This window comes from Vitis riparia, chromosome 13, assembly GCF_004353265.1.
Source record: "Vitis riparia cultivar Riparia Gloire de Montpellier isolate 1030 chromosome 13, EGFV_Vit.rip_1.0, whole genome shotgun sequence".
Taxonomy (NCBI): domain Eukaryota; kingdom Viridiplantae; phylum Streptophyta; class Magnoliopsida; order Vitales; family Vitaceae; genus Vitis; species Vitis riparia.
Window position 1 is genome coordinate 2,834,621 of NC_048443.1, and position 23,267 is coordinate 2,857,887.

Consider the following 23,267-nt stretch of genomic DNA (forward strand, 5'->3'; position numbering starts at 1 on the left):
TTTTTTCCTTTCATTATCTATTCAAATGCAAATATTCACCACATATATCTTGAACCCAAAACCTTTAAACAACATTGAAATAATTATTAAGAACACTCTATTGACTCATATCTAAAAACCATCTCATTTCGAGTGAAACAGTTGATAACAGAGGTAATGCGGGCATTGGCGGGTGGGGCTAAGCCCAAACGGTTCACCGATCGGGCCATACACGCACATTTATTTACAGGGGTCTCCAAGTGGGGCTCCGATTCGCAACAGTTTAACACAGCAACCTTTCCGGGTTGGCGCCATTTCACCTTCTCTCTCGAGTCCACTCAGTGACTTCCATCATCTCTCTGTCTCCATCTCTCACTCTAAGCCCTAGCTCTCTCTCCCTCACAAACCGGTGATTCAAGGTTTCTTGGAGCTTCAATTCTGCATTTCGACACTCGGAACGCCGCAACAATAGAATCTACAATGGCGGAGCGTCGCTCTAAACGCCCCAAAATCACCAGGTCTGTAAGCATGTCTGACCGACTATAGAACTGGTTTTCTTTCTTTCAATGACTTCTTTTCGCATTTTTATTATTTATTTTTATTTATTGGGTTTTAGTGGGTTTTGCTCTTCAAATAGCATTAAATTTAGGGTTTTATTATCTGTTTGCTTCTTTTCAGCAACCAAATCGAGTGTTACTGCACAGAGTGCTAATGTTTTTTTTTTTTTTTCAAATTATTTCTTTTAGAGGGGAAGATGATTATTTACCTGGGAATATAACTGAGATTGAGCTCCATAATTTTATGACATTCAATGATCTGAAATGCAAACCGGGTTCACGTTTAAATCTTGTAATTGGACCCAACGGATCAGGGAAAAGCTCTCTCGTGTGTGCCATTGCCCTAGGTCTTGGCGGTGATCCTCAGGTTGGTGAAGTTTTGATTCTTATTGTTAGCTTTTTCAAACTAAAATTAAAAGTGTACTTTTGTAAAGCTGCTTGGAAGGGCTTCTAGTATTGGTGCATATGTGAAGCGTGGGGAGGAGTCGGGATACATCAAGATTTCCTTGAGAGGGGACACTGAAGAGGAGCAGATTACCATTATGCGCAAAATAGATACACGTAACAAGTCTGAGTGGTTGTTCAATGGTAAGATATTTGACCTTTATACATATGTGCATGTGGAAAAATTTATGAGTTCAGATTTAACCCATGATATAGACTCATGTGTCAAGATTATTTCATTTAGTTGTTAGAATTATTTTTAAAATGTTCACCTTGACCTACTCCCTGTATACTTTGGGTTGCCTTTCAAGCTCCCTTTTTAATATATTTGTGCTTTTGCCTTCAAAAAAAAAAAATGTTCACCTTGACCTTTTTTAATTTGATTTTTTTTTCTTTTCTACAAAGGCAATCATTTCTAGATTATACTTGGTAGCCTCCTCCATACTATTTGTTGGATTGTTCTACTATTCTAAAGTAGCTTTCTCTCGATCAAACAAATTTTAAACTAAAAGCTACGATAGTAGAGTGGCTCTAGGTGTTGTCCACTGGGATGATGGATGTGTTTGGGAATCAAGAGAGAAAATAATGTGAATTGAGGTGGTGATGATAAAAAGTGAGGTAGTAAAAAAATCATACGAATTTACCAAACAAATTTTAAATGAAGAGGTTATTTATTTATTTATTGATAAGAAGCAACAATGTAATTTATTAAAATAATGAAAAGGTAAAATTGGCCAAAATTGGAATAAAATTTACCAAATGGAAAAGCTTTAGCATTCTGGATTAAGTAGAAATCAATCTCTATGGTGAAGAGGTTATTAGGATCTATTATTCATCAACTTAGGTTGAAGACCTTAAAATCTCACCTAAATTGATTGATTTAGCTTTAAATCTAGAACAATTAAATTCTCAAATTAATAATCCTAATTGCATTGACTGATAATTCACAATTAAGCTAAGTTCATTTCTAATCACCTTCCAATAGATCATGTAATGAAAATACAAGATGCTACAAAATCTAATAATTTTTTTTTGATAAGTAAAGAGAAGTATATATATTAAAAAGAGGCGCCAAAATGGTGACTCAAGGTATACAAGATAAATACACCCACCCCCATTCAGCTGAAACAAAAAAAACTGTCAAAATGGAGGTACAAAAATATTCCCACCCTCAACGAGAGTCCGACCAATCGATGAAACCAACTAGCGTCAAAGAACCATCCTTTATGAACAATTTAGTCTTTGACCAAAGAAAACAAACAAAAGAACTTTTTAGTCTTTGGATGAAAAGTATGTCCTCTTCAAAAGCAATTCTATTCCTTGCATTCCAAATCATCCAAAAGATGCATAAGGGGCCTACTCTCTATACTTCCTTTCTCTTCTTTCCCACAAATGACCCATCCCAACCCAAAAGTGTTGCCCTAACTGAAGATGGCAACACCCAATGCACCCTAAAAATAGTGAAAAACATCTCTCATGAAGCCCTAGTCTTAACACATTGGAGGAGGATGTGATCTATCAATTCTTCATGCATTTGGTAAATATAACATCTATTTGCTTGGGGCCATTCTCTTTTTTGAATTTGATCCAAAGTAAGAGCTTTTCCCCACGTTGCTTCCCACTACACACAAGACTTCCAAATGATATTCGTTGGGAAGGAAGTCGGAAAACCCAACTGTAAGGCTTTGTAGAAAGACTTAAAGGAAAACTTCCTGTTTTTTGTCTCTGTCCAAAGCACCCTACCCTCCTCATCCCTTTGCACTCTCTTCCCATTTAAACACAACAAAAATCGGTCCACCTCATCCACCTCCCAATTATTGAATGATCTAGAGAAGAGGGGGCAAACTCCACACATCTTTCACCCAAGCGTCCTTGGAAACGGTGAGAGCAAATAATACGGGAAAAGAATCACATAAAGGTAAACCTCACACCACTTATCCTTTTAGAATTTCACCCTTCGTCCATTACCCACCACAAAAGAAAGTCTGGTACTGACAATGTGCCACTCCTTCCTAATTGCTTTCCACAACCCTACACCATACCCGTCCTTGACTTCCCTAGAACACCATCCCCCTCGTTCCTCCCCATGCTTTCCCTTGGTCACTTGATTCCAAAAGGCTCCTCTCTTATTGGCAAACCGACAACTCAATTTACAAAGAAGAGCCTTACTGAGAGTAGAAAAACAATTAACCCCAAACCTCCTTTTCTTTTGTCTAAGCAGACTGTCTCCCACCTTACAAGATGAGGTTTCCGCTCAATAGCCCCACCTCCCCACAAAAAATGCCTTTAAACTTGCTTTAACCTCAATCTGACTAGCCTAGGTATAGAAAGCACGAACATGAAATAAATGGGCAGGCTACCCAAAGTACTCCGTATCATGGTGATCCTTCCTTCTTTAGAGATGTATTGTCTGTTCCACATAGCCAATCTCTTTTGAAACCTCTCCTCCACTCCATCCCAAGCAGTCACAAACTTAAGAGAAGCACCCAACGACAACCCCAAGTAAGAGGAAGGGAGACTCCCGACCTTATAACCAAGCTTTGTAGCCAAGTCTTCCACATATTCCACACATCCCATTGAGATTAACTCAATTTTATCTATATCAATTCTCAACCCTGAAATGGCCTCAAACCACATAAGGATCCAACATAAATACGTCATCTGATCCTGAGAAGCCTGAAAGAATAGAAGTGTATCATCTACGAACAATAAGTGAGAAATTTGAACCTCTTCACCACCTCTACCTCTCACCTGACAAGTCGACAAAAAAACCCCATCCACAGCTCCCTTTAGGCACAACTCCCTTTAGGAGGCAACTGAGTGCTTCTATAGCAATCACAAATAAATAGGGTGAGAGGAGATCTCCCTGCCTTAGTCCCTTAGATCTTTGGAAAAAACATGAGGGGGTTCCATTAACCAAAACAGAGAACCTAGCTATGAAAATATGCCACTTCATCCACCCTAGCCATTTCTTCTTAAAACCCATCATAGTATCATATCCATAACCGAAAACAAGAAGGACCAGGCCACATGATCATACGCTTTCTCTATATCAAGTTTGCACATAACCTCACAATCATGGCTCTTCAAAATCAATTTTGAAGCATGAATCAATTAAGATTTCATTGTATTTTATTATATTTTTAAACAAGAATAAGAGTTACAAGATAGTTAAATTATGATAAAAGTTCTTAAAATTTCCAAAGAGTCTGTCTTAAAAGATCTCAACCCCTATTTATAGGCTAATTACATGAATGACACTTGGCATCATATTATTAGGCTTCTAGAATCTTCTAATTTCACAATATGAGATTGGAGCCAAAAATCAGCAATTTTGCATGGTCATGTAAAATTGAAATAGGTGACAAGTTTGGCATGGCTTGTGTGAAATTTCATATAGTCATGTGAAATCAATTCTTCCAAACTTCTCTACATTATACACTTTTTAACCCTTTGATCCAGTTGGCATGTATGTGTGAAATCTTGCATAGTCATATGAAATCAACTTCAATAGATTTATGACGAATCTTGGTTCTAGTTCATTTGGCATGCTTGTGCTAAATTTCTCATGTTCATGCGAAATTTCCATCCCTCTCATTTTTAAGCTCTCTTCCACAATTTTTCGCACTTCTTCCTTCCATATCAAGTTAGCCACCTCCAAACAATTCCAAATGCAACTCCAAACCAATTTACATTAATGGAAACATGAATCAAACTCAATTTGGACATCTTTCTTCATGAGATCAACATTGTTTATTCCCAATGATCTTTTCAATTTCAATAAGTGAAATCACCCATTTGCGATGCATATTTGAATCATCATCACCTTTTGCTCTCTTTAAATAGATTCATATCTTTGATCACACAATTTATCATTAATTACATATTGAAATCACTCCACAACTCTAAAATATTGTTAATAACCTTTGCAAGAGCAATAACATGTCAATTGAGTATTTTAGGCCTAATTACTACTCAAAAGATGTGAAATTCATTGGAATTACTGTTTAAAATATGCTCTTTTTGAGTAGTAATCACATGCCCATAAACCACACAATCTTGATGACGGTGGGCTTCAATCCTAGCCTCCTATATCTCCATTGGGAATCCACTGGCAAAACTTTATATCTCCATTGGGAATCTATTGGCAAACTTTCACCATTAAATGAAAATTGATTTATCCTAGGTTGGATTCAGAAAGAGATTGAAAAAAAATCCATCCATAATTTTTGTCTTAGGTTGTTTGAACATTATAGCTCTCTTTAATAAAGCAAGCTATTGTTTCACTTGTAGGTAGCTAGGTAGGTGGGTCCAAGGAGGCAATATATGTTCTTGGATAAGAACTAGGATTTGTGAAGTTATTGAATATTTACTCTCTCTCTCTCTCTCTCTCTCTTTTGTAATAATCTTAAGCCAAATAATGATTTGATTGGCTAGGCTGTATTAGATGTTTTATAGTTACCCTTTCAAGTGAAAATTTGTTTTAGTTTAGCATTTTTGAAATGATTTTTTTTTTTTTCCTTTTTGACAGGTAAAAAAGGGACAATGAAGGTTGACTTAGTTATAAATTATAATCAATCATCCCCTTAATGAAAAGGGATTGGAATGCTCCACATAACCCACTCTTCTTTTCAAACTCCTTATGCAAATCTAGCTCTACCACTTAATACGATAGTTATTATTGCCATGTGAAGAATCATGTTGGCTTAAATGCCTGGGGACTTAATGTATTATAAATTTCACTTCAAAAGTTTTGGAGAAGGATCTTCTAAAGGTTTTTTTTTTTTGTTACTTTTACCATTGTTTCTTTATTTTGATCCCAAGTAGCTGGTGTAAGCTTCTGCATTTTCCTTGGTGTCAAAAGTAATTAAGAAAATGTATCTTTCCAAATAAAATCCTTCTTATTTGGAGTGGTTGTGTCTATATGGTTCTAAAATTTGTTACTCTTTTGTACATCAATTGTTGTCTTAAGAACTTATAGCTTCTTAATTTTGTAACTATTTGAGTCGCTTCTTTAGCGCCTCTTTTGAATACACATATTACTTACTGATCAAAAAAAAAAAAAAAAGCTTAATTAATTTGACATTTGTTTTTAAGTTTTTTATCTCATAATTCAAGGCTTATCTGATATGAATTATGGCTTATATTACAAAATCTCTATCTCTTTGTCTTTGTCTCTCTCTCAATCGTCTACATGATGCTGTTGAACTTAAAGAAATCGTTTGTGCTAGCTAAGAAGAGGAATATAACTGTTATTTGCATTTATCTTTTGGTTTCAGGCAAAGTGGTGGCAAAAAAAGATGTAATTGAAATCGTTCGAAGGTTCAATATCCAAGTCAACAATTTGACTCAAGTGAGTTCCTACTTATGCTCAAAACATCCTTGGATTGTTGTTGATGGGGTTCTTTTTCGTCTTATCTATCATCTAGCATGCTCAAATTTTTCTTCATGATACTATAAGTGAATCTATTGCAACCAGTATGAGTTTTTGTGTATCTGACTTATGAGTTTGAATCAGGGCCTTCATCTTGGGCTACCTTCTTGTCTTTTTTCCTTTTCCTTTCATTCTTATTTTTCGTTTTGGGGTTGGTGGTGGTTAGTTCTTGCCACAAGACAGGGTCTCTGAATTTGCTAAGTTAACTCCTGTGCAACTTCTAGAAGAAACAGAAAAGGCTGTTGGTGATCCTCAACTACCAGTCCAACATTGTGCTCTTGTTCTTAAAAGTAGAGAACTGAAGAAACTTGAAAAAGTAAGTTTCTAAATTCATCATTTCCCCTATAAACAATATCAATGTTTCTTTCATGACTTGTTCTATTCTATGATACATACCATTCTTTTTAATGCTTTGCTCTTTTTGGTTTAGGCTGTAGAGCAGAATGGGGAAATGTTGAATTGTTTGAAGACACTTAATTCTGAACGAGAAAAAGATGTTGAGCGTGTCCGTCAAAGACAAGAACTTCTAGCAAAGGTTTTTCTTTAGTTTTGTGTTTCCAACAGAATTGTTTTTATTTTGTCTCTGTTTTTTGGGTATCTTTAATTTCATTCATGAATGATGATGCTGATTCCTTTTCACATTTGTTTTTAGGTTGAATCCATGAAAAAGAAACTGCCATGGTTGAAGTACGATATGCAGAAGGTCCGATATATGGAAGCTAAAGAGCAGGAGAATGATGCAAAAAAGAAGTTGGATGAAGCTGCTAAGACTTTGAATGATATCAGAGAACCTATAGAGTATGGTGACTTCATTTGACACATTTCCTTTTTTTTTTTTTTTTTTTTATTCTGAAAACTTTTCTTTTGATTATAACAAAAATATAAAGATGTTGCTGGAACATTTAATTATTGTGAGCTGGAGATGGAAGTTGTTTCCTCAATCATTTTGGCTCCTTCTAATTGGTCGGATGAAAATACTTATCAAAAAAAAAAAAGTTGGATGAAAATGCTTCAGTGAAGGAGTGAATTTGGAACAGTATAGCAATATTTAATCTTTCTCTTAAGCTTTTGAGGGCAGCGGAAAGGAGGTTTCCCTTTTAGGAAGATTTGTTTTTTAGTATGCTCCCTCTCAAAGGAAATCTTGACCATTGACAATTTAGCATGAAATGCTACTTATTGATTTTTATGTGATATTTCTTGGATACTTTCTGCATTTTGTTTCTCACTTGGTTTTAGCTGTTAAGAGTAATACTAATATATGATCATCGTTTCTTTTAAGTATATTGGTTGAGGATTGGTAGGAACCTAGAACTTCTTAAATAATAATATTTATTACGGGACTTATTGGAATTTGCAATTTAAGTTTATTGGAACTCTCCTGTATCTGTTCTTATATCAATATATTCTCCTTCGTTTCTGATCAAAAAAAAAAAAAAAAAGTTTATTGGAACTTCTGAAATAATAATATTTATTTTGGGGATTTTATGATAAAACAAACATCATATTTTGTCAAGTAGGCTTCATTGATGCCTTAGAATTGAATGTTGATGTCTGTGATGTATCGATGAATAATCTTGTTTACCTCTATGGTTTTGGGAATCTCATTTTCTTATTGGGCTCAGTTTTTCCTATTAGCCTCTGCTTACATCTATAATACTTTTTTTTTTAAATTTTAGGCTCATACAATTGCTTATATACAGAATATGAAATTTCAGAATCTAAAAAATATATTTCATGAAAATAATATTTCCCAATAAGTGTGGGAGAAAACTAAATTATGAAAAATGTGGAGTTGGAATATGCTTGCTTGAAATTTTTTAATTCTAAACTGATCTTAACTTCAATTGTGCTCTTGAATTTCTTTTCTTTTTAAATATAAGTTCTTGATTACATGGTGTAGAAAATGGAACTTGTTTAAAGTGTAATGCTTTGGTAAGGTGACTTTTTTGATAGGTGCTTTAGTATGGTGAACCTGAGCCTAAGTACGTGGGCTTGGTTCGGATGTGTGTCTAGGTATTTGATCCTTTATATCTCAAATTTTAGGATATAGAGACTCAGTTGAAAAAGATCTTGAATGGACTTGAATATTATATTATAAAAAAATCAATGAGAAATCAACAAGTAAAAAATAACTTACCCTTGATTAAAAAAAAAGAACCGTTTCTTTTCTCTTTTATCCATATTTGTTTTTAGAAAAAAAGATCAAAATAACTATATTGACAGGCAAAATAGGAGTATCCAACAAGGATCCTACACCCATTCTTTGTCATGTTGTGTTGACAAGGTTCCATTGGACAAAGTTGAAAAGTTTGAGTATCACAACACTGAGCACTGTTAAGTACATATTTTGCATTTTTATCTATACTATTAACAAGGTCAACATCCCATTCATTCTTTCTTCCATCTTTTACCGAACTCAAATACCTAATAGGTCCTACTATTAATCACACAAGTGATAAAACATACAGATAATGAAGTAAAATCACTTAAAGAGATAAGTCACTGTCATAAAATATGAAACAATTTTTCTCCCTCTGTCACTTTTGCCAACTTTCCAAGTACTCACATGCTCTCCCTCTCTCATATATTTTAAGATATCATATGATGTGAATGCTCAGAATCTATCTAATATATATTGGGAATTGGGATATTATATGGTTTAGTGCATGCATGGACATTCCATGCTCACCACATCTAGTTCTTAGCTTAAGTAGGAATCTTTTGAATCTTTTGTTTATGTTATGTCATTTAGTTATCACTTTTACATGTACATTTTCAGAAGATCATTATTGTAAACTTTTTTTTTTTTTTTTAATCAGAAACAAACACATTTTCATTAAAAATGAAGGTATGGTCTCATCCTTGCCTACAATTTTTCAGTGGCTGCAAAAATTGAGAGATTGCAAAGAGATTTTTTATGGTCAGGGGTTGGGGAAGGTAAAAGAGATCATCTTATTAGTTGGGATGTAGTGTGTAATCCGAAGGCAAAAGGGGGATTGGGATATGGGAAGATTTCTATAAGGAATCTCGCTCTCTTAGGGAAATGGTTGTGGAGGTACCCTAGGGAGGGTTCAGCTTTGTGCATCAGGTTATTTTAAGCATTTATGGATCACACTCCAATGGTTGGGATGCCAACATTATAGTCAAATGGTCACATCATTGTCCTTGGAAGGCTATTGCACAAGTCTTTTAGAGTTTTTCAAGTTTACTCGGTTTGTGGTAGGAGATGGGGAAAGAATTCGGTTATGGGAAGACTTTTGGTGGGGGGACCAACCTTTGGGATCCCAATATCCGAGACTATTTAGAGTAGTCACGGATAAAAATATTCCTATTTCTTCAACTCTTGGTTCTACTCGTCCCTTCTCTTGGAACTTTGATTTCCGCCGTAACCTTTCTGATTCTGAGATAGAAGATTTAGAAGGCCTCATGCGGTCACTTGATTGTTTGCATTTATCACATTCGGTTTCAGATTCGAGATCCTGGTCTTTATCTTCTTCAGGGCTTTTTACAGTCAAATATTTCTTTCTTGCCTTATCTCAATTTTCTGGTTTTCCTCCAGTTTTCCCTACTACGTTCGTTTGGAATTCTCAAGTCCCTTTCAAAATCAAGTCCTTTGTCTGGTTAGTGGCACACAAGAAGGTAAATACTAATGACTTGCTACAATTGAGAAGACCCTACAAAGCTATTAGTCCTGATATTTGTAAGCTATGCATGAAGCACGGAGAATCAACAGATCATCTTTTCCTACATTGCTTTTTGACGATGAGGTTGTGGCATATATTATTTTAGTTAGCCAAGACGGATTAGGTTCCCCCGAGGAGCATTTCCGACATGCTGTCCATCAATTATAATGGTTTTGGTTTATCTAAGAGAGGGATAGTTTTGTGACAAGCTGAGTGCATTGCTTTAATTTGGGTTGTGTGGCGGGAAAGAAATGCAAGAATTTTTTAGGATAAAGTAAGGAATTCGGAGAATCTTTGGGATTCTATTCATTTCCTTGCTTCTCTTTGGGCTTTTTGTTCCAAGGTTTTTAAGGGGACTCCCCTTAATGTGTTACAACTTGATTGGCTAGCAGTGTGTAATTCGAATGGGTTGGTCTAATCTAGAGAGTTTGTATGTTTTTACTTAGTATTATCTAGTATTTGTATTATTGTAGTTTAGTTTTTCCTTGGTGGGAGGATTCCTCATCCTTCTCTTGTTCTTCTTTTTTCTATCAATATATCCCTCTGTTGTTTCCTATCAAAAAAATGAATAGAAGTAGACTAGATTTCACATCATTTCGTAGAACTACACTTGTCCTCAAAGATCATTGCATTTCTTTCCCTCCAAACTATTCAAATCAATGAAAGACAAGCAATTTGCCATAGCACTTTGCTTTTGGAAGTGATTCTCAAACCCCTAAAAGAAATTGTCAACATGTGACTAACATTTTTAGTAGGAACCCGAGCTAAACTAGCTAGTTTAAGTAGTTTGCACCATAACTCCAAAGTCATTGGGCAATGTAAAAAAAGATAATCTATTTATTCTCCACTACCCATACATAGAGCGCAAAACATTCGGGCTAAATGCTTTGAATGGCCTTCTCACCTAAAGCAAGTTGTTGGTGTTAACCTTTTCGTTGGTCACTAACCAAGTAAACGTCTTGACCTTTGATGGATCTTTTGATTTCCAAATGAAAAGTGCAAGGGGGAAGAGGACTTGAGAAGATTAATTAGATAAAGCTAAGAAGAAATATTTATTGTAAACTTTAAGATTAGGTGACAAGGAAGCTGGCGCTACTTTCCTTGATTAGAGAAATTAATGAAGGTTTTTTCCCCTATAATATCAAAAACAAAATATTTATTTAGTACAAGCAAAAGATGTTTTAAGTACAAGCAAAGAATGAGAAATCCTTCTAAAATACAAAAGATGATTCAAAAGAGGAAAAACCTAACAAGAGTAACAAGATAGCTATGCTGATGAATTATGGAACAATAACATGGACAAAATATGTAACAATGTACTTAATATTTCAATATAATTAAATCGTTGTTTCTAATAAAAAAAAGGAAAAAAAAAAAAGAACAGAAAAAAATTAACAATGTACAACTCGAGGGGGTAAAAAATCCCTTACAAAATAAAACATCTGTTTGGCTCCACATTTGGCTAATCAATTTTCTAGCTCATTAGCAAAATGTGGGGACCAAGGGAAGGAACAATCCAAGCTGCTAGCTAGACTTAGGTCTAGTTGAGCCATAGTTCATTTTTCCAAGGACTTTTTGACTTAGATACTGATGAGATCACTATAGAAAAATGTCCCTTCAACAACAAAGTGGAAAGATCCAAAGCCTTGGCCAGCGATAAGCCCTTTCTCTCCCTTACCCACTCTTTCACTCTTCAGTGTTTTCCTTTATGGTTGTTCTAAGCTGTATGTTCAATCATTACTTGGTTGGCTGCAGGAAACAGAAGCAAGAGAAAGCAGCACTAGATGCTAAATGCAAAAAAGTTAGTGGGCTCATGAATGGCAATTCTAAGAGGCGCATGGAACTTCTAGAGAAGGAAAATCGTTTGGTATTTTGAGCTTCTTACTTTTATTGCTTCTGTTTTGTGCTTCTTTGACAACTTGTTGCGAGATTCATTTATTCATTATTATTTCTGATAGATATTTGTACTCTTATAGGGAGTGCAAGTACGAGGAAAATACAATGAAATGGAAGAGTTGAGGAGGCAAGAAGAATCACGTCAACAAAGAATTTCAAAAGCTAAGGAAGATCTTGTTGCTGCTGAACTAGAACTTGCTAGCCTGCCTCCCTATGAACATCCTAAAGATGAAATTGTAAGTTGCATTCTCTAGTCCTGATTGCTACATTTTTCTTCTTATAAAAAACGCCAATTTCATTGCATTAAAATGGTGAGTACAGAGAAAGATGATAATTCCTTCCAAGAGGTACAATATTCTCTCTACAAAGTCCGATTAAAAAGGTGGATAAGCATATACTAGTTCAAAAAAGGAAATCTAGCTACAATTCACCAAGGTGTAAAATCTCCTACAAAAGAACCTATATGTCTAGCCACAAAAGACGCGGCTAACGTATACTAGTTCTGATTGCAATATTTGTTTAGCTGCCTGATGGATGCAGGTCAAGTTAGTATTTGATACTAGGGATACTGCAACCAGAAAAACTATGGTGAATAACTAACTCATTGCCTTAGCCAATAGTCTCATTGGTGACCTTTTTAAGATGGCCCATGCATCAGTGAAGATGCATTTTCCTTTAAATGGTTCTTATCAAATGTATGCAAATATGATAGCTTCTTCAGATAAAAAAATATATATGATAGGTTCTACTAAATTGGTGAATTTTTATTTATAGGGGGGCTGCAAGATGCCTACCACCTTTGGACATCTATGTTCTTTTTGGATGTGGCAAGATGGGTTGCCGGTATTGGTGTAGTGAATACATGAGTATGGAATTGAAGGTTTTTCACAAGACGCAATCAAATCACTTGGCTGAAACTGCCTTTTGTCTTGGTATATATGGAAATAGGAACTGGTGCAATTTGGAGGAGACTTGCTATTTTTAATTAGAAACAAACAATTCATTTAGCTGAATTACACAAGAATATACAAAAGAAGGATGTGTACTCTTCTCGAAAGCAAGATTTGACCGAAAAAAAGAAAAAGCAAAAAAAAGAGGGGCTAGAATCAGTAACTGAAAAAAATACTTGCAAGATAAAAGAAAGTCTAGAGCGCAAATAAGGACCAATGTGCAAGGAGGAAAAAAAAAATCAATAGAAGTCTTTAATTGGAAGGTCCTACGCTGAACTAGCAAATTGGCTACCTAATTGGTTGATCAAGTAAGCTAGTTGAAAGGACATTGAACTTCTATCAATGTTAAAGATTTGGTTGAACAACAATCATACTTTCGGTGTATGTGTGATCAGAAATCTTTCTGTTTTCAATGCTACTATTCTAGACAAGTGGAGTTGGAGATTTGCCTCTCAAAGATATTCTTGATGGAAATGGGTTATAATAGGGAGGTTTGGGAAGAAGTGGTTATGGGTTTGATTTGGTGCTTTGGTGTGCTAAGGGAGTAGGATTGTGGAAGACAATTAGGAACAAATGAGGGATTTTTAAAAGTAGAGTTCACTTTACTATGGGGAATGGGAGAAGAGTCAAGTTTCCGTTGGGTGGTGTGGTGATTCATCTTTGAGGGACTTTTTTCCTGCCTTATTTGCCATAACCAATTCAAAGGCTTGTGCATAGTAGATTGGGGAAGGGGAGGGGAAGGGGAGGGGGTCACAGGTCAAGGAGAGGAGCCATTGGAGCCCATGATTTTCAAGACAATTTCATGATTGGGAGTTAGATATGGGGGAGGCCTTTCTGCAATTAGCGAGATGGGGACTAGGGGATGGAATGGCCTAGTTGGATTCTAAGAGTGAATAGTTCTCATTTTAAAGCTTTCCACTCCTTTTTGGCATCCAAGGGGAAAAAGGAGGGTAGGGCGGGGGAAGGAGGGGCATAGAGCCATTTCCAATTAATGTTGTTTGGAATTCATGGGCTCTAACATAGTGGGTTTTTTTTATTTTTTATTTTATTTTAACATGGGAGGCAATGTGGGAATGGTATTGACCTTGTATTAGATGAAAAGAAGAGGCTTGTCTTTGAGGGAACATGAAAGGGAAGAAGAATTTGTTGATTACATTTTCTTACATTGTGCCTTAGCAAGAATGTTGTGGCAACTAATCTTTTCCATGTTGGGATAGCTTGGGTGATTTGTTCTTGAACAAGACCGATGCTATTAAGTTGGAATTAGTTCTTTGTTGGGAAGAGGCGGAATAGAGTGAAAATGACTTCTCCATTGTGTTTATTTTGGTCTATTTGGAGGGAGAGCAATCAAATGACATTCAAAAACTTGGAGCAATCAAAGCAAGCACTGGAATCCTTTCTTATGTCTAATGTTGTGGAATGTCTTATTCTTTATTTTGAGGCATCTATTTTTTTTTAATTTTTTTTTCATTAAAAACAAAACATATTCACTGTGCAAATGCAGGATGAGAAATCCTTCCCAAAATTACAAATCTAATAGATAACAGAGGTGGAGAAACCTACTCCAATAGATAGAGGAGATATCCATGTTTATGATGGATTTGGTTGATTGGTTGGGTTTGAAGTAGAAGAGGGAACATTCCAATTTTTTTTTTTGTTTTTTGTTCTTTATGCTCAACACCAAAGAGTTCTAAAGACCTCACTTTTCAATGATGTCCAAGAGATAACAATAGTAGAATCCATTTCCACTATGTGATGGGACAACCTTAAAGTTCTAGCCAAAAGCAACCTCGTCGAAAGAGGTTGAATCTTTGCCTCTACAGCAAATACCATAGTAGCAGGTCTAGAGAAGGTTCTTAATATGCCACCAACATTCTCCCTAATCACACCTTGACCTTAACAGATCAAAATTACTTAAATAAATACTATAAAAGTTTAGCTTGAGTATGCCAATTGGAAGAGGTTTTTGATTGAGCTTGAAGCTTCGACATACTCCTAGACAAACATACAAGGCTCTAATCTAGCAACATTAAGTCTAATGTGGTTACACTAGACTGTTCTAAGATTGAAGCCCAAAGGGATGGAGTAAAATGCTCCACCTACCAATTTTGGTCATTGCTAAGTTGTGGTAGACATGAGAGTTGGGATGAGTAGGATGGAAGGCGTGGGTGGTGGTGTATTGCAGTGGAGTGGTTGCTTTACTTTTGCTCTTATTAGATATACAAGTGTTTCCATGGGTTGCACTACCCTTTTTTTAGGGCATCTAAATTGATTTTAGTATGCCAAAGAAGGTGGACTTTTCATTTAAGTTTTTCTACTTATTGGCAAGTAGGAGAATGAAGCCTTTCCCTTATAGTACAGTTTGGGACTCTTGGGCTCCTGTAAAAGCTACCTTTTTTGCTTGGGAAGCAACTTAGGCTAAGATATTGACTTAGGATCAACTCAGAAAGAGGGGTTGGAGGATGCCTAATAGATGCTATTTGTGCAAGGCAGAAGAAGAAATGGGGGATCATATCCTCCTTCATTGTTTGAAAGTGTGTATATTTTGTGGTAGTTGATTTTTGCTCTATTCAATGTATAATGGGTGATGCACTCTTCAGTGAAAGGGATGCTCTTGAGTTGGGAGGCTTCTTTGTGGACATAAAAAAAGAAAAAGGTTTGGAAAGTTGCTCCTTTATGCCTCTTTTGGTCCATATGGAGGGAGAAAAATAGGAGAGCTTTTAAGAATTGTGCAAGCTTGGACCAAACAATTAAAAGTTTTTTTTTGTATCTTTTTTGGGATTGGGTTAGATTGTACATTGGGGATGGTTCTATGATGTTGATCGATTTTGTGGACTGGTTAGGCTCTTTGTAGGGTGCGGTTGCTTGTTTTTGTGTATTCGCACTTTCTGGTTTTTGTTGCTTTGTATACGTTGTGTATGCCTTTTAATTTTAATACAATCTTCATTACCTATTAAAAAAAAAAAAAGAAGTTTTGCTATAATAGTCATTCCTTGCTATTGATGTAGAAACTTGAATTCAAGAAACAACTACTAAACTGGACTAGAATAAATTACCTTAGGGTTAGTGGGATTCTTGGACTAGTAAGTTTTATATGATTTGGTCTATGGAGATGAGTTAGGAAGGGTATAATGACTTTTATAGATTGATATTTTTGATGCAGGGGATGTGCTGGACAATGTTTTTGTTAGACATGTGTGACACAGAAATAACTTTAGAAAATAATCCCAAATTTGTTTTGGATCAAAGTTGTTAGAGATTGTGGTGGCAAATTATTTGTGTTGGCTTGGAGAGGAGAGATTTTTCTTGCTATTTTCATCATTCAGGACTAGGAGTCATTACAATTAAACATGTATCCTTTGATGTCTTTGGTGTTTGATGTTGAGGTTAGTTAGAGAACTTATTCAAATGGCATGGCTGCTTTGTGGTGAAGGAGGTCAGTTTGGAGTGGAACCCTACAAAGTGTCTTTTGGAGTTCTCATGGAAGAAACAAAAATGTGAATGAGGGGTGAAAGTTTATAGATCTTGATTATGATACACCTAGAGGGGGTGAATAGGTGTTTATTGATTTAAGCCCAAAATTATTTTATGTTTTACCTTTTCCTTTGATATAGGGAAGTGGAAAAGAATAAACAATGTACAATACACAAAGGTTTTTAAGTGGAAAACCATCTACACAATCTCTTAGAGACAATGCGAATGCAACAACCATGGAGTTAAAGACCTCAAATCACAAATCTACTATCAAAAGAATAATGCATGGTTTTACTTGGCGGATGCTATCTCTAAGTCACTCCCTCGTACCTATTTTTTTTCTTTGATCAATAAACAGAAAACTGTATAGCAAAGAGGCGCTAAAGAAGCGACTCACATAATTACAGTATAGATAAACTCACCCCCTTACAAAAGGACCCAAACAACAAGGAAAACACAAAAAACCTTCTCCCTTATCGCAAACACACCCAATCTATAAAATCTATTAAGGTCGAAGGACTATCTTTTATCTACAATTTGGTTTCCGACCAAAGTAAATACACAAAAGAAACTTTTAGTTTTTGAATGGACAACACACCGTCCTCAAAAGCAATTGTATTCTTAGCCTTCCAAATGACCCAAAACAAGCATAACGGTCCCAATTGCCATGCCACCTTCCTCTTCTTGCCCACAAAAGAGCCCCTCCATCCTAAAAGGGTTTCCTTTACCGAATAAGGAAAGACCCAAGAAACCCCACACTTCCCTTGTTCTTTCACAATGAAAGAGGAGGTGGTTTATCGACTCCTCACACATTTGGCACAAAAAGCACCTATTTGCCAAAACCCAACCCCTCTTTTGTAAACGGTCCAAGGTTAGAACTCTTCCCCACGAAGCCTCTCACGCAAAGAAACTTAACTTGGGCTACACACAAGAATTCCAAATAATCTTCGAAGGGAATGAAGCAAGAGACAACGGCTGCAAGGCCCTATACAAAGATTTTACCGAAAAAACCCCATCCTTTGAGTCCATCCACCTCACCTTATCCTCCTCATCCACCTTAACCATCTTCCCATCCAAGCAACAAAGCAATCTTCCCACTTCTTCCATCTCCCAATCATTAAAAGGCCTATTGAAATGAGGAGTCCAACTTCCCCTCCTTTCTCCCTCGGCTGTCCAAACTTCATTTATCCAAGCCTCTTTAGACGTTGCTAGAGCAAATAATGAAGGAAAAATCTCGCATAAAGGGGTGTTTCCACACCACTTATCTTTCCAAAAACTCACATTCTTACCATTCCCCACCACAAAGCCAAAAAGAGGGGTTACTAGCTGTCCCATCTTACTTATAGCTTTCCACAACCCAACTCCATAGGCCTCCCTAGCCTCACAAGATCTCCACCCTCCTCTTTCCTCCCCGTATTTTCTTTTAATCACTTGGTTCCAAAGGGCCTTTTTTTCGTTTGCAAAGCGCCAAACCCACTTGCCAAGGAGAGCCCTAATGAAAGAACCAAGACTCTTAACCCCCAACCCTCCTTTACTTTTGTCTACACACACAATTGACCACCTTACTAAGTGCAGTTTTTGCTCAAGAGCCCCACCACCCCACAGAAAATCCCTTTGAATTTGTTTCAATCTCATCCTGACCACCCTAGGCAGTTGGAAAATAGACATAAAATAGATCGGTAAATTGGACAAGGTACTTCGAATTAAGGTAATCCTCCCCCCTTTTGAGATGTACTGCCACTTCCACATAGCCAATCTCTTTCGGAATCTTTCTTCTATTCCATCCCAAACACCAACAGATTTAAAAGGAGCACCCAAAGGCATTCCTAAGTAGGTGGAGGGAAAATTACCCACTTTATAACCGAACTCATCAGCCAACTTTTCCACATTCTCAACTCTACCAACTGGAATCAGTTCACTTTTTTCCAAATTCGCTCTTAACCCTGACATTGCCTCAAACCACATTAACAACCAGTACAAATATGTCAACTGCTCCTTTTTAGCCTCACAGAATATCATTGTGTCATCAGCAAACAATAAATGAGAGATCTAGACCCCTTCACCCCTTCTTCCCCGAACCGAACAAGGTATTAAATAACCTTCAACAACTACTCTTTTCAGCAAACAACTAAAAGCCTCCATCATGACTACGAATAAATAAGGCGAGAAGGGGTCTCTTTGCCTTAAGGCCCTTGAGCACTGGAAAAAACCAGCAAGACTTCCATTCACCAAGATTGAAAATCTAACAGTGGATAAACACCACTTTATCCACCTGTACCACCTTTCCCCAAACCCCATCTTCTCCAACACCGCTAAAGAAACGACCAGTCCACGTGATCATAGACTTTCTCAATGTCTAATTTGCAAAGAATTACCCCTCTATTACTTTTCAAAATGGAATCTATTGCCTCATTAGCAATCAGCACTGCATCCATAATCTGCCGCCCCTCCACAAAAGCATTTTGAGACGTTGAGATCACCTTGGCTAACACTCCTTTCATTCTGTTGGCCAACACCTTAGCTAACCACTTGTACAACCCTCCCACCAAGCTAATTAGCCTAAAATCCTTCAATTCCTCAGCCCCCCCTTTCTTAGGAATCAACACACTCCCTAGTACCTATATTGAACTTCATATTTATGATGCATCACCATGCATGCTCCCGGTAGATTCTATTTTAGCGTATGAGGGGATGCAAATCTCCCTCTCAACCTAAGAGAATACGAAGACGAGCTTCTTGAGAGCTTGAGATGCAAGGAAGGCTAATTCAGTTTTTCCTATATTTGCATCACAAAACAAAAGCTTTTTGGTATGGTATTTGTAGGATAAAAATACTTAGTGGACCGAATCTCAAATTTCCAAATTAGCATCCGATTAAAATTATAGAAACATAAAATTGCGTAGATCTAGAATTCTGCCATGAGTGCTTGACGCCCTTAGTATTGCTCAATTTAAAAACCTATAGTGCATCTCATGCCTTAATTAATTTCAATTAGCCTTTCCCGGACCTTTCTACATTTGTGTCGTCCCAATTGATCATGCAACAATCAATGGAGAGTAAGACACACAATCTAGAAAAGTCCTAAGTTAGGATGAATGGAACAAAATTGCCAATGTTAAATTGCATAGCCTGATGTACTAATAGAGGGGATTGAGCTTCTGTTGTTGAAATTAAACATGTATCCTTTTTCATTGTATATCGGCTTCTTCTTCATGGTCGCTATTATTCTCCTTATTTTGGGTATTTGGGGTCCTTACTAGATAATGAGAGGCATATTATTGTGTTGGCTAGAATTTACCAGGGAAGGAGTGAGAAGGAGGTTTTGAAAATAGCACCTCTATGCCTGCTTTGGATGATTTCAAAAGTCAAGAATGGGAAATCTTTTGATAGATTGGATCTGGTTGTGAAAATCAATTTCTCAAATATGTTTTTGTGGTCTAAAGGGGCAGTGATAGATACAAATTTCACCATGCTAGATTCTGCACATGCTTTTTTCTTTCTTTCTATGAGCTTTGGTGTGGCTTCTACCTCCATCCGTATGTTGTGCCTTCCTTTTCTGCTAGGCGCTTCTCTTGTAATAATTTATTTCCCATTAAAAAGAAAAAGCAAGAAAAAGAAACTAAACATGTGTTGAATTCTATATATTTGTGGGTTGAGGGAATTATGTATCTTTTCTCGATTTTGTAGATGAGTGAACTATAGTTTATACTAGGTTTTGTGATATTCTGGAGGTTTCTTCTTTATATCCTTGATGTGCTTTTGGTTTGTGCTTATTTTTCTTGTCTTTCTTTTTGGTTTTTTGTGCAGTTCAGTGATTTTTTTCATGTATGCCCAGAAATTGCGTATATAACCCTGGACATCTATTTAACAAAGGATTTTCTGATGAATGACTGACAATCTAAATTGTCCCAACATGGTTCATGCTTTGACTCCTGTTACTGAATCAACTCTTCTTACCAGGAAAGATTAGGATCTCAAATTCTTGAGCTAGAATTCTCTGCAAGTCAAAAAAGGCTCGTAAAGTCAGAAAAGGAAAAACTCTTAGGTCAGAAGAAAGGAGCCCTGAGGCAGTGTGTAGATAGGTAAATTAATCTTTAGGCAAATTATTATGTTGATAACCCTTCTAGTGTATGTTCAATTAACTTATTACACCCCTCTTGCAGGTTGAAGGATATGGAAAATAAAAATAATAAACTGTTACAGGCATTGCAAAATTCCGGAGCTGAAAAGATATTTGAAGCTTATCACTGGTTGCAGGAACATCGCCATGAGTTGAATAAGGACGTGTATGGTCCTGTGTTGCTTGAGGTGCATATCTAACAAGTCAGATACTTATGTTTCAATAATGAAATAAAGATATCCACTTTGTTCTTTTAATCATATCCTTGGGGTTTCAAATCTAGGTTAATGTGTCACATCGGATTCATGCAGACTATTTGGAAGGTCATATCCCTTATTATATTTGGAAGGTATTCTTAAGTATTATTGTTCTCTGCAGCTTTTGTTGGTACTTTGGTGTCCACGATCAAAATTTCAGGTCCTGAAATCTCCTTTATTTAATTCATCATTTGTTTCTGTGGTCTGTGTTAGGCTTTTTCCTTCTACCTGGATTACTAGTTTGTACTCAGCTTGGTAAATTTCTTGTGGTTTTCTTGATATTGCATAATGAATTTCTTGGGAGCTTCTTGGTTTCCTTAGAAGGAATTGTATATGCAACTGACTTGTGATGGAAACAGGCATGAAAATTGAATAGCATCATTAACTCACCACAGTTTCATCTGAAATGAATAGGAGATGCATTGGGAGATGGATTAAGAAAGTAAAGAAATGAAGGTTAATGCATGAAAATGCTAGTCTTTCTGGAAAATGCATGTTTTAGGTGATCGAGTGTCAGATGTATTCAAGTACTGGACTGCACTGATTGAGGACAGTTCCCTTTAGCAGCCAGGACTGAAATTGTAGTTTGTCAGTGGTAGGGTATCAGACTTTGGCTAGTTTTGGCCAAATCTTGGTTAAAGTCTCCCTCAATATTGGCTGTATACATTTGGGAAACCATTTGTCCTGTAAAATGCTGATTAAGGAGGTGTTTGAAGTTCAAACTCATTTTTGCTTTTTCTTTCTTTTTTTTTCTTTAGAGATATCTCTCTATCATGATGTGATGATGCTTGCAGTGACATTTGTGGGTACTTCTATTTCCATCATTTGCAAGAACATATTTGTTTGATATATAATATTTGTTCCAAATTGTGTATCATGGTCTATCTTCACATTTTTGTGCTAGGGCACATCGATAAACCATTACTAATAACCGGTCTTGATACTTATAATCCAGATGCATGATACATGGACTTGTCAAAACATGAAATGCTTGTGTTGGTATGATTGCTTATTTTGCATTGGATATGAATAATTATTTTTTTTGCTTTCTTTTTTAGATAATTGCTTTGTTTTTCATATAATTGCTCTTTTTTTCCTAATAATTGGATTTTTGCTTTCTTGTTTTAGATAATTGCTTCATTTTTTAAATACTTGCTTTTTTTAAAAAAAAAAATTTACATAGGACAGATGGAAGTCAAATGTCCTACATTGGCTAATTATCAACGTTGGTTAGGCCTTATATGTGGGGCTACCTCTATTCTCCATTAGCTTAGACTTTTTGGAATGTATATGGTCCTGCATCATTTGGTCTCAGAGCAAGGTTTGGCTTGGCTTGGCTTGTGCTTGCTGATATGGGTTTTAGCAATTGAGTGGGGGGTGTTTGACATAGGCTGGACGAAAGTCCAATGTCCCATGTTGGCTGATTATTGACATTGGTTGGGCCTTATATGTAGGGCTACCTCTACTCCTTATTAGCTTAAGCTTTTGGGAGTGTATGTGGTCCCACATCATTTTTCCTTTCATATGGTTGCTTTTCTCTTTTTCGGTTAACTGTTGTTTCAATATATAAAATTTATGGTTATCAACGAATAAATTAATAGTTTTTAGGAATTTTTTTTTACGTGTCTTGTAGTTGTGCCGAAGAAAAAGAAAGGCTATAAAAGAAGAAGAGATGTAAATAAGTGTGGTGTGGTTGAAGGAGGGAGGAGAACAAAGAGTTTATTAGAAGCCGGGTTTTCATGAGCATATTTAGGGATGTGAGAGATAAATTAGAGATAAGGAGAAATTTATTGGGAAAAAAAGTAATTTGTATTGGAAATCAAATGATATTCCTTGGTGTAGTTATTTTTTTATGTACTTATAATTTTATATCTGATTAACTTTTTGCAAGATACATACACTTACGTATATGTCTCCAATTGAAATTATATAAAGTTTTATTAATTTCAAAATAATAAGATTTAAAAATATTAGTATTAGAAATCTGGTTCAATTCAAATTGCATCGCCTTTTATCAAACTTAAAATAATAAAATTTAGTTTTCACTTTGAAATGATATAGCAAAACAAAATTAAAAATGAATTCATCTTAATTTTAATAACAAAATAATAATCCTATAATTTTGAGAGTATAGTTTGACATGTAATATTATATCGTTTGTGCACATCAAATGAATGTATATAAATTTACAAACCATTTATTTTAACTAGCAATAATCTTATTCAAATATATATTTAAATAGAACAATATATAAAATAAGTACCACTAATAGTAATTTAATTAAATTTACCACAATAATACATTTAATTAAAAATAAAATAATAAAAAATGTTGAAGTAAAAAATTTCAATTATATATATATATATGTGTGTGTGTGTGTGTGTGAGTGTGAGGGGTGGGGTGGGGTGGTACCTAACCTTATTTTTTTGATGGGCATATGGGGTCCTTAACCTTATGGTTATCATATGGGGTC

The 23,267-nt window shown here is 35.9% G+C and overlaps 1 protein-coding gene across 1 annotated transcript in view; it reads left to right on the plus strand.

Moving 5' to 3' along the window:
* Positions 1-256: 256 nt before the first annotated feature.
* The window catches only part of LOC117928905 (structural maintenance of chromosomes protein 5), a 60,725-nt gene continuing 37,714 nt past the window's right edge, over positions 257-23,267 (plus strand). The window contains exons 1-12 of the mRNA XM_034849010.1: positions 257-497; positions 726-903; positions 971-1,124; positions 6,260-6,333; positions 6,581-6,730; positions 6,845-6,949; positions 7,067-7,212; positions 11,853-11,964; positions 12,074-12,229; positions 20,378-20,499; positions 20,581-20,725; positions 20,821-20,886. Of these exons, the coding sequence (XP_034704901.1) occupies positions 460-497; positions 726-903; positions 971-1,124; positions 6,260-6,333; positions 6,581-6,730; positions 6,845-6,949; positions 7,067-7,212; positions 11,853-11,964; positions 12,074-12,229; positions 20,378-20,499; positions 20,581-20,725; positions 20,821-20,886 (1,446 nt within the window). The 5' untranslated portion in view covers positions 257-459. The remainder of the gene's footprint in view (positions 498-725; positions 904-970; positions 1,125-6,259; positions 6,334-6,580; positions 6,731-6,844; positions 6,950-7,066; positions 7,213-11,852; positions 11,965-12,073; positions 12,230-20,377; positions 20,500-20,580; positions 20,726-20,820; positions 20,887-23,267) is intronic.